Source organism: Mytilus galloprovincialis, chromosome 5, assembly GCF_965363235.1.
Source record: "Mytilus galloprovincialis chromosome 5, xbMytGall1.hap1.1, whole genome shotgun sequence".
In the NCBI taxonomy this organism is placed as follows: Eukaryota; Metazoa; Mollusca; class Bivalvia; order Mytilida; family Mytilidae; genus Mytilus; species Mytilus galloprovincialis.
In genome coordinates this window covers 55,577,657-55,590,252 of record NC_134842.1, presented here as the reverse complement: position 1 = coordinate 55,590,252, position 12,596 = coordinate 55,577,657, and the positions used below count along the sequence as shown (strand labels likewise).

Here is a 12,596-nt window from a genome sequence, read left to right as displayed (position 1 = left end):
ATTTTAAAAAAGGGGCAAGGAATGTTTTTGGGAGAAAATTTTCAAAAATTGCATTTTATCATTGTATGACCTTAACCTTTAACCTCTATATAGGTCATGCTTTAGTTTTTGTGAATCAATTCATGAATGTGACACTCTGAACTGCATGACCTTGACCTTTTACCTAAAACAAGGTCAATGTTAGGTCGTACATGTGACCTACAAATTTTTTTTTGGGGGGAAATATAAAAATTGCATTTAATTATTGTATGACCTTGACCTTTAACCTCTGTATAGGTCATGCTTCAGTTTTTGTGAATAAAATCATGAATGTGACACTCTGAACTTCATGACTTTGACCTTTTACCTTAAACAAGGTCAATGTTAGGTCATACGTGTGACCTACAAATTTATTTTGGGGAAAAATATAAAAATTGCATTTTATTATTGTATGAACTTGACCTTTAACCTCTGTATAGGTCATGCTTCAGTTTTTTGTGAATAAAATCATGAATGTGACACCCTGAACTTCATGACCTTGACCTTTTACCTTAAACAAGGTCAATGTCAGGTCGGACGTGTGACCTATATAGAAATTTTAGGGGTATTTAATATAAAATATTACATTATTAGTTACATGACCTTGACTTTCAAACTCAATATAGGTCAATGTCAGGTCAAATGTTATCTATATAGAAATGTTTGGTTGTATAACCTTTATAACATAAATTTGAACAAAAGTAAGATCATGGTTTGTTCTTCATTTAACAGCTAAAGCATACTATATAGTAGAATTCTTTTAATTGTGGTTTATTTTATCATATATTACACAAAATAGGACGATAACAGGATAAAATTGATCATAGTTTATTCTCATGTATTGTTTATAAAGTTGGACAAATGCGAGGACGGAATAAAGCATATATGCATTTTATACTTATTTTTTTTTATATGAACAAAGAATCAATAGAAAAGATGGATAAAAACACATGCATATAAAATTGTGCTCTCACTAGCATTTTGGTTTCATTAAAAAAGGTTGCAGATTTACTTTTATTCATAACATAGTTAAGACTACAGAGAGAAAAAAAAACATCAGAGTAAAGGAAAAATTGTATTATTGTTATGCGCTTTATTCCGTCCTCGCATCCGGTATACATAACAGTCGGTGGGACTATAGTAGGATACTATAGTATCATGGTTTATTCCTACATATATAACATTCGGTGTGATTATAGTAGTATGCTATACATCCGGGTTTATTCCCATACATATCACTCGGTGGGACTATAGTAGGATACCATAAATCATGGTTTATTCCCACATACTTAACATTCGGTGGGACTATAGTAAGATACTATAGAATCATGGTTTATTCCCACATATATATCATTCGATGGGACTATAGTAAGATACTATAGATCATGGTTTATTCCCACATATATAACATAGTTAGGACTACAGAGAGAGAGAGAAAAAAAAAGAATTGATCCGAGTAAAGGAAAATTGTATTCCAGTCATACGCTTTATTTCGTCCTCGCATCCAGTATACATAACATTCAGTGGACTATAAACCATGGGTGGTGTTCTCGAAAGTATCCAAGATTCGTCCTAAGTCATAGATAAGACCAATTTTAGGATGGACTTAGGATCGACTTCACTGGACACTCTTAAGTTGTGTCTCGAAGCTATCTCAGACACATCTTATAAGACGTCCTAAACATATCCTATGTGCGAAATTCTAAATAGTTAAAGTAATTGTTTGATAAAACATTTATTAAAGACGAAACCATATGATAAAATTGTTTACGAAATTTTGTAATTACATGTATTTACTAAAATGCATGATTTCTTATGTAATTATAAAAAAATATCAAAAAGGATCGTGATATAAACTGGAAAACAATTTGTTTTGAAATGAGAATAATGAATTCGTAGTGTCATCGTATCGTAAAACACGAAGTTCAAATATACATGATATAGGATTCATTCTTTAAAAACTGTTTATATATAATCATGGTTTAGTCCCACCTTCTATGTTAAATGAAGTATTTTTCCGTATGGGTGGGATTAAACCATGATTATATATAAACAGTTTTTAAAGAATGAATCCTATATCATGTATATATAATCATGGTTTAGTCCCACCTCCTATGTTAAATGAAGTATTTTCCGTATGGGTGGGATTAAACCGTGATTATATATAAACAGTTTTTAAAGAATGAATCCTATACATGTATATAATCACGGTTTAGTCCCACCTTCCATGTTAAATGAAGTATTTTTTCGTATGGGTGGGATTAAACCATGATTATATATATACAGTTTTAATAAAATGAATCTATATATTTTTTCCTTTTTTTAAATCGTTTTCTATTGTATAATGGTTTATTTATTATAAAACATGTTATTTTTATATTCTATTGATATTTCTATCATTTTATTAAACAGACATGAAAAACAGTATTTTTTTCATTGCTGTAAACAAAATTCCCACGTGGAACTAAACCATGATTATGCCACAAAATTAGACTATAGAAATAAAGAGATGTGGTATGGTTGCCAATGAGACAATTCTCCGCCAGACTACCTTGCTTTTTATCATCTGCTAAGAAAAAGGTTTATTTAAAATTTCCTCTGCAGTTATTTAACCTAGTAATTTATACTATAAATCTAAGATCAAATATATAAGAACGAGAGACAGTTGTAGACACTGGGGGATATAAGGGCGATTCTTGGGCTTGGAACCCCCTGTTTTTGACGATCAAATGAATTTAAATGGAAACATATAGTTTGACCCCTCTCTTTTTATCCTCGGTTAGGAACCCCCCTTTATAATGGCCTAAGCCTCTTCGGCTAAAATTGAAGATAAACAAGTTGTATTTACAGTGATTGATTGATTGATTAATTGATTGATTGATTGATTGATTAATTGATTGATTGATTGATTGATTGATTGATTGATTGTTGCTTAACGTCCAGTGGCAAATAATTCATACATATTCAGGACGAGAAAAAGTTCACAATAAATACAATAGGTAGGTCTTGTCATAATAGAGGCCATTTTGATGATGGTCGGGGAAATTTGGACTGCCACTGGAAAATGAGGGCAAATTGGATAGGGACAGAAATTTGGCCTTGCAACAGGCCACCTACGGGCCCTCAAAGAGTTGTTACAAGGGTTCTTAACGTGCAAAGAGCATGGCACTCTCTTTACACGAGACATCGGTTTTAACGTCCCCATTCTGACCGGACGTGACTGCGCACTAATACATCCCGCACAGCCAAACGGACGCCCCACTTCGGCAAGCGTTTTACTGCCGGTCGGGAGAAGACCAAGTGACCATATTTCTATTCCCCAGTCACCCTTGGGGACTGTATTTAAAGTGAAAGTAAATGATTCCAGCAAATATAATTGTATTTCATCATACTTACTATTATATAATGATTGGCTTTGTATGAAAGTAATGGAAAACAATCTAAATAAAAGGATAAGTGACAATAATTTTGATTGTTTTTACAAAACCTTGGTTCTGACTGGTACTTAAATTTCAAAGGTGAATTACTGCATACATCATGCTTGTCTTTATTGAGCATGTTGAGGAAAAGGATTATGATTTGAATTTTCATAACTTCACCTATTGTTTTTTTTCGATTAATTATTATATCTAGCCAAAAATAAGAATAAGTTATGGACATAGCAACAATAAGACGATTCAGATCAAAATAACAAAGCGCACTGCGGTGTTTCTTTTTATTATAAATATATGACTGCTTTTATATCGGACTATTACAAAATCTATAAATTTTTAAAGCATATTTTTCTTTAACTGTTCAATTGTCAAAATTTCAAAATGACTTACATAAAGACTGTTGATCAGTGACAATAGATCTTTCAGAAGAGTCCTCTTCGCTCATTTTTCATATATAATAAACTTCCTTGTTGATATTGAACATTCCTTGTTGATTATTTAAAGTTATAAATTACTGTTCTATACATATAGATATCGACTTTTCACCTGATTGGGTTAGGTGTACATACAGAATGTATGTACTACAGGTACTTCGTTATTTGTGTCAGAGTAGGTTTAGACGAGTTAATACCGTTTATTCAATATTTCTCAAACAATTAAGCCTTTTTCAACTGATTTTAATAATTCGTTCTTATGTTGTATGTACTGTTATACCACTGTCCCAGGATAGAGGGAGGGTTGGGTTCCCACTAACGTGTTTAACCCCGCCACAATATGTATGTATGTGCCTGTCCCAAGTCATGAGTCTGTAATTCAGTGGTTGTCTTTTGTTTATGTGTTACATATTTGTTTTTCGTTCATTTTTTTTTTTTTACATAAATAAGGTCGTCAGTTTTCTGGTTTGAATTGTTTTACATTGTCATTTCGGGGCCTTCTATAGCTGACTATGCGATATGGGATTTGCTCATTGTTGAAGGCCGTAAGGTGACATATTGTTGTTAATTTTTGTTTCATTTTGGTCTCTTGTGGAGAGTTGTCTCATTGGCAATCATACCACATCGTCTTTTTATATCTGATTTAGCTTATCAATTTCATTTTCATGAGATTTTTTTAAATGTAAATATATAACATTTCATTTACTCGCCCTGACTTGCGTGCATTTGAAGACCTTTGCCAGTTGCGGAACCAGAACTTCTGTAAGGGGAGCCCACTGACTAAAATAAAAAAAGGAGGAGGGGCTCCAGTTTTTTCCCACAAAAAAAGGGGGTGGGGTCCCCAGGTCCCCACGGATCCGCCTATATTTTCTAATGATCCAAAAGAGAAATAATGAAATAATTTGAGTTGCCTTTATTAAGAAGCATTCATCAAAACATTTTAAACGAATATTGTGAACCCCTTTTGCGGGTATTTTATGTATGTTATCGCAAAACAAATTGTTCCGTACATGAATGCATGACGACTGTCTCAATTTAAAACCAATAAAACTTTTTTTAATTATCAATGCATTTCTTTTGATGTGAATTCGAACCAAGTGCATGTGCGTTCAACTCCAATCTTAATTGCCTTTTTTGCCTGTCGAAGGTCCATAGCCTGCCCCCCTTCTTTTAAAGTTGTGGCTAAATGTTGGTTGATTATATAGTAAATATCTTAAGCAAGACTGGAGCCCCCTTTAAGACAGTCAGTGGGTCCCCTCTCATAAATATTTTTCTGGGCACTCATTCATCTACCGCCAATGATAACGACGAAATAGCAACGAATGTTAGATGTTGAAAAACAAGAGCAGTGGTGATGTAAGTTGAATTAAACACCAAAAATTTATCAATTATTCATTCAATCTAATTGATGTGACTGGAAAATATGGCGAAAAGTTAGTCAATGAACAACGATATTGAGGTAAGAGTTCGACGAATCATATTTAACGGACGTGCACACCTACGTCTCAATTCGATAGAGGAAAAAATAATTAAATGTAAGAAAGTCGCGGGGTTTCTATGCAATTCCTGAATAATTAACTTTAATTCACAACTGAGAACTATGAACATACTCCTGTAAGAATTTTCGGAACATATATGATAAATATATAAGGCCTATATATTTTTAAATTAACGAAATTCTAAAATATTGTGAACGTGCCGATTTTGGAATTCCCCAAGAACAAAGAAAGAGGTATGAAATTTTCTTTTGAATTCATTTTACTTACAGTACATGAAAGTCAGAAGATTGCAAAAGTTTTAGTCTAAGAGTCTTTCCATAAAATACTCCAAGACGATTTATATGTAGGTATATTCGCTAAATGTTAAAGCAAAAGTTGGCGAAATTTAAACACAGACAGATAGTGAAACTTTTTAGAGCTCTGGATCCGACGGTGACCGGTTGCAATACTCTCTCCCTATCAAACCTTCACCCATTTGCCAGTGACAGCGATATTATATCGTTTTATCTATTTCATTTCATCTCTGTCGATCACCTTTTGCTTTACAGACCTAAACTAAAATTTATCGTAAATATGTTATCGTCAAAATATGCATGAAATATTTGCCACTGAATGTTTAACTAAATGAAACAATTAATCACATTTTATTTCTACACATAAACTAGCCTACAGAAATTCGTGATTATAAGGGATTATACAAGATTGGCACTGCAATAGGTCAGGATTATCGTTAAACTCTTTGAGATATATGTCAAGAACTTCTATGTAGAAACTAATTTCAAGGCTGGAGTTGTATTGAGATTTTATGGTGACATGTTTTGTTTTTATTTCAAATTTTCATGATATGAGACGACCAATTATTAAAAAAAATGGTCGCCATAACATATATATAAACATAAACTTCCCTTGAAAATTTTGAAAGATGTTCTCTGATCTTGCACGTTTTGAATTTTTTCAGATATCTTCTGTTTTTATCAATGTAAAACATAATTGGCGACTTTTTTCAAAAAGCCTTATTTTTTGGAGTATAGTTTTTTTCATTATTATTATTTCATTGTAAAAGGAAGGTGTCGATGATACACAGTGATGACATTTTGATAATTTAGAACCATATCCAATGATCTGTACACATTTTCTGTCATATGTCCAGAATCAAACATCAATAAAGTGATTCGTGTTCGATAAATACTGTTCTCAATACATAATGTTTATGCATTTGATATTTGAATATCTTCAAAAACTGATCAGATCCCAACCCTCAACAAACATGAAACATAAGAACATGACACAAGAACATGTGTAGGGAACCGAGATCGCGGATTATTAATTCTAAATCCCGAATTAGGAATCTGAGATCACGAATTCAAAATCCCTCGAATTTTCTCATACATGTATACATATGAATAAAAAGTTAGTGATTGTTTTAACAAAAAGCCTTTGTTAGTGTCAGTGTATATATATATATATATATATATATAAGTAGTCTGATATAGGATGATGTGGTGTGAACTGCCCATGAGACAACTCTCTATCCAAATAACAAGTCATAAAAGTAAACCATTGAGACAACTTTCCATCCAAATAACAATTCATAAAAGTAAACCTTTCAACACGGAGCCTTGGCTCACACCGAACAACAAGCTATCAAGGGCCCCACAATTATTAATGTAAAACCATTAAAACAGGAAAACCAATAGTCTAATCTATATAAAAAACGAGAAACAAGAAACACGTATAAATTACATAAACAAACGGCAACTACTGTACTGTAACATCAGATTCCTGACTTAAGACAGTTTCAAACAAAGGCCTATATATTTTTAACTAAACGAAATTGTGAAATATCGTGTACGTGCCCATTTTGGAAGTCACCAAGAACATTTACACGGGTAGTTACCTCGTCATATCGAGAATACTTTTCGACTAGCTGATAAGTTTTACAACTCTTAGTAGACGTCTTCATAAATTTTACAAATGATGCCGCTCCGGAGTCCATCATGGACAAACGGAGAAAATTATATATGTGAAACAGAAGCAGCGCTTTCTGTTTTTGTAATTATAATCTCAAAAGTATTAGATAATTTAGAAGAGCAGTGACTATTTAAATCATTAAACCAATTTGAAAATAACACAAATATGGTACTTCGAGGAAAATTCTAAACGGAATGTCCCTAATCAAATGGCAAAATCAAAAACTGAAACACATCAACCGGTAACAATATATTCCTGACTTGCTACAGCCATTTTTTCAGTAGAAAATGGTGGACTCAATCTGATTTTATAGCCAGCTTAATCTCTCACATGTATGACAGTGGCATAAAATTACATTATATTGACGACGATGTGTGAACAAAACAAACAGACAAAAAAAGCTAGGTAAAAATCTAGAAAAAAGTAAGGGTACAGTAGGCAACATTCTGTTATAACCTTAAGTCACTAAAAAAAAAAAAAAAAAATATGTCAAGAAAGAAACACAAAAAGGCATATAGACAAAGCACAAAAGCAAAAACGAAAGACAAGAATACAAAAATTTACAATAGCACAATAACACAATGACGGGATGTATAATTACCGAACCACGTCAAATGGATTTGGCCAAAAATAACTAAACAATTTACAAGGACAACTGTGAGTACCGTAACATAAGGTGACAAACATCGTCAGTACTTAGTCAGAGTCAAAACTTAAGGACCGTAGTTTATTATTTGTGTAGTTGAAAAGGAATATTTATCCACAAGGTCTTGGTATCTTCCTACGAACTTTTTCGGAAAAAGGACGAGACGTCTTTGATATATACCATGCTCATAAAATATCTGCTCAGACACTGGTGACGGTTTACAGCGTCTGAGTAGCATCTGCAATCGCTTGAATATTTAAATTAGTTGGGAAATGCACAGGCAATCGTCTCAGAAAAAAAATCCTATATACCTTTATATATAACGTTATATAAAAGTATATAGGAAAACATTTTTCTGAGTCGAGTGCCTATGGGGAAATGTATATCCAATATGCAGGAGAAGTTGGTATATAATGCTACTAAGGTTGGGGAAACTGATTATTTAAAAATTAAAATCGTCTCGTTTGTCATACTAGATTCTAATACTGAGATAATCGCTCATGTCAGATTCGGTGTGTAAGTCTAAAAATGAGGCAAGGAAGTCGTGTCTGTTGTTCCCTTCATTTCTAATATATTAATATATTAATGTAATCCAATCAGAAAAGTCTGGATTGTAAATGGAAAGAACAATGTGTATGAAGGTGAAATTAAATGATCTGGCTTTTTTGGTCTTCTTGTTGTTTATAAATGTCTGATGGAACTCCGACTCATATAAAGATAAAACTGAAGAGGTTGCTCCGCACAGTTCGCTCCAACAGTTTCTTTAATATATTCAACAAATATGTTGACAACAAGGTCACTATAGTTCCTCTGTGTAGCATGTTTTATGTTTTTGTTCACTATTAACAAAATATGCCATATTTTTTCCAAAAGTAATAAATGTATAACGTGCGCTATACTATTTTTGTGTGGAAAAGCATTGTAGATTTAAATTATTTCTATTAAACATTTTTTTTTTCAATTACACACAGGGATGGTGGCTTGCTTGGTTGAACTGAAAATTAAAAAGTTTTACTAAGTTAAAACCAAGATTTGTATAGAAAGAAATGTTACTATTATATACAAGTCCTTGTTAGAACTGATTTCAGAGAAAGATCGAGATTTACATTTATTCAGAAGTTCTTAAAGAGTTTTTTTTTTTTTAATCCACATATGGTTTACTCGTCATTTGCTCGTCAAGTTGAATAAAACTGATATTTATAATCGTTAGGGGAAGTAACTTAACACAACCATGTTCATCTTAACCAATACTAAGACTATTTATATGTAGGTATATTTTCTAAGGGTCAAAGCAAAAGTAAAATTGGCGAAATTTAAACACAAAGACAGATATATATATTAAAACATAGGGTTTACTTTTCAAGTTCATTGTAATATTTAGAAGAAACTGAAGACCTATTGAAATAATACACGTTCAAGAACAGTTGCACCAAAAGATCAAGTTATAAGTACGAAATAACGAATTCAAAATCCCTCGAATTTACTCATTCATGTTAATGAATTAAAAGTGAGTGATTGGTCAGTTTAGTTTATTGTATAATTATACAATTCCTTAACAGTGGCAAACATTTCATGTCTTTCATGCATATTTTGACGATCACATATTAATTTCAATAACTCTAGAATTAAAAATGTCTGTTAAAGGTAAACATAAGTGATATATATTAATAATCTAGGGACTATAGTGGGGGCTCAGTCCTCAACTGAACACCTTTGACTCAGCCAAGTCCGGATTTCATATCATTTATTTACGTGAACTGGTAATATATTACAATTTCGGACAAACTTCCGGTTGCAAAATTGCATTTTTTTTTCTTTCAGAGTTTTTTATCAAGCAATTTTTAGCATGGATGCAGAAGCGTGGGGACAGCTTGTCAGCTTGACAGATATTGAGACGGAGCCAATAATGTTAATGTCAGAATCATTTACCATCGGAAGGGCAAAAGGTGTGGACTTTTGGGTTCAACAGTTCAACCTGTTCAGTCTTTAATTTGGGTAACCGGAATAACAAAATAACACTGTTATTATCCGAATAACACTTGAAATTTTAATATGAGCACATATTGGTGACTTTCAAACATTGATTATTAATTTATAATACATTATCGATTTGTTTTATAACTTAAAAATGATTTAAAGAAAGAAGTTAAATAAAACTTTGAATCTTGAATAAGATCGTTTAAAATTTAGTGTGTACATCCAACATTATGATTTCTGTTCATCTACATCTACATCTATATCGTTGAAATGCAAAGGGTCTAAGACCCATCACGCAAGTACTAATTTGGTCATTCAATATGGTGCTCATTAAAAACGTATTTACATGTGAAATTAAAATCAAATGTTTGTTGCGTGACTACTCTGTTAAATAAGATGTGAGGCTGTTCTTGAATGCCTCTGCATCTTCTATATTTAACAGTCTTATTGGTAGAGTATTCCAGTCTTTGATGGTACGTGGAAAGAAGCTGTATTTGTAGGTGTTTGTTGAAGTTTGAAGGTTTCTAAATTTGCTTCGGTGGTATTGCCGTGTTGTCCTGCCTTGTTGTTCTACATAATCTGGTATATTTATGGCTATCTTTTTATGTAAAGCTTTGTGAAACAAGCAAAGCCTTTTTATTTTCCGTCTTATTTCTAATGATGGTAGTTTTAGCTCCTTCAGTAGACTAGTAACTGACCCCGGTTCTCTGCTGTATTGATGTTTGATGAAACGTGCTGATCTTCTTTGCACCATTTCTATCTGTTTGATGTGGTTTTCTTGATATGGATCCCATGCACTGCTTGCGTATTCAACGTTTGGTCTGACAATGGCTTGATATGCTCTTTTCTTAATTTCTTCTGGGAATTTGCCGATGTTTCTCCTCAGAAAGCCTAATGATTTATTTGCCTTTGCCGTGATGTTATTGATGTGTATATCCCATTTCAGATTGTTGGTAAACTGAACTCCTAAATATGGGTTTTGGCTTACATTTTCTAAAACTTGGCCATGCATATGATAGTTATGTAATATAGGTTTTTTCTTGTTGGTTATTCTTAGAACATAACATTTTGAAGCATTAAATTTCATCTGCCATTTAGATGCCCAGTCAATCAATTTATCTAGATCTTTTTGTAGTTGGTTACAGTCATCTTTGCAGTCTATTGCTAGGTATAATAGGCTGTCATCTGCAAAGAGACGCAACTTTGACTTGATGTCATCCCCAATATCATTGATGTACAAAAGAAACATCAATGGACCTAAAACTGTACCTTGGGGTACTCCTGATTTTACAAAGGCATTTGTAGATGTTTCGCCTTCAACTGCTACACACTGCTGTCGTTGTGTGAGCCAGGCCTTTAACCACTCTATTATTTTGCCATTTATTCCATAGTGCTCTAGTTTCCGCAGAAGCCGTATGTGAGGCACTACATCAAATGCTTTGCTGAAATCTAATATTAGCATATCCACTTGCTCTTTTTTATCTAGATGTTTTGCGATATCTTCAATTGTTGTTACTAATTGAGATTCGCATGATCTTTTCTGTCTGAAGCCGTGTTGGTAATCGACTAATATGTCATATTTTTCAAGATGTTGCATAATGTGTTTGAAAATGATGTGTTCCATGATTTTGCATGTTACTGACGTCAATGAAACAGGTCTATAATTTACTGGCAAGCTTTTGTCTCCCTTTTTAAAAAGTGCTGTGATGATAGCTGTAATCCAATCGTTTGGGACAGCCCCTTCATCATATGTTTTCTTGAATAATGTTGTTATGTATGGGGATATACTTGTGGCACATTCCTTTAGGACTCTGTTCGGTATGTTATCTGGCCCATTTGCTTTTTTCGGATTGACATTACTAAGTAACTTTCTTACTCCTTCTACTGTTATCTCTAGATGGTCTATATCAGGCGATGGGCTGCCATTTAATTTTGGTTGACTTGATGTATTTTCATCAGTAAAAACAGATACAAATTGATGGTTAAGTGCTTCTGCTTTCCCTTTGCTGTCTTCCATAAGTTTTCCGTTTGAAATAAGTGGTGCTACTCCACATGAGTCTCTTTTCTTTGATTTAACATATTGCCAAAACTTTTTTCCAACAACAGGTGTTTTTCTCTCACCCTCTTCGTCTACTTCCAATAGTTTAGATATGTAGTTTTGATGTGCTTCTTCTAATTTAGTTTTTACTGTTTTTCTTAGGAGCTTAAATTCTTCCCAGTGTTTTTCATTATTGGTACGTTTTGCCTTGTTGTAAACCCTTTGTTTTTTTCTGATCATTGTTTTGATCTCTCGATTGATCCATGGTACATTCCATCTGGTTGACAATATTTTAGTTGGGATGTTTGATATTATAGCCTGGGACAATATATCTTTAAAATCATTCCAGCATTCTTGTATGGTACTTGTATTTGCTTTTTGTATAAAATTATTCAGCTCTTTATCTAGTTGTTCATTTATTCCGTTCATGTTGCCCTTTTTGTAAATATATACTTTCCTTGGTACTTGCTTTTTTGTTTTTGCCTTTAAATTTATGTCAGTGATGACTATGCTATGGTCACTCATTCCATCTTGGACTGATATACTTTCAATGCTTGTTGGATTTGTTGTTAGTACAAG

General features: G+C 32.9%; 2 protein-coding genes across 2 annotated transcripts in view; one reads left to right on the top strand and one right to left on the bottom strand.

The window, feature by feature from the left end:
* LOC143076067 (uncharacterized) overlaps positions 1-3,934 on the bottom strand; it is a 29,428-nt gene extending 25,494 nt beyond the window's left edge. Inside the window, exon 1 of the mRNA XM_076251699.1 lies at positions 3,843-3,934. Within this exon, the coding sequence (XP_076107814.1) occupies positions 3,843-3,897 (55 nt within the window). The 5' untranslated portion in view covers positions 3,898-3,934. The remainder of the gene's footprint in view (positions 1-3,842) is intronic.
* Positions 3,935-9,810: 5,876 nt separating this feature from the next.
* Positions 9,811-12,596, top strand: part of LOC143076066 (E3 ubiquitin-protein ligase CHFR-like) — a 48,598-nt gene continuing 45,812 nt past the window's right edge. The window contains exon 1 of the mRNA XM_076251698.1: positions 9,811-9,948. Within this exon, the coding sequence (XP_076107813.1) occupies positions 9,849-9,948 (100 nt within the window). The 5' untranslated portion in view covers positions 9,811-9,848. The remainder of the gene's footprint in view (positions 9,949-12,596) is intronic.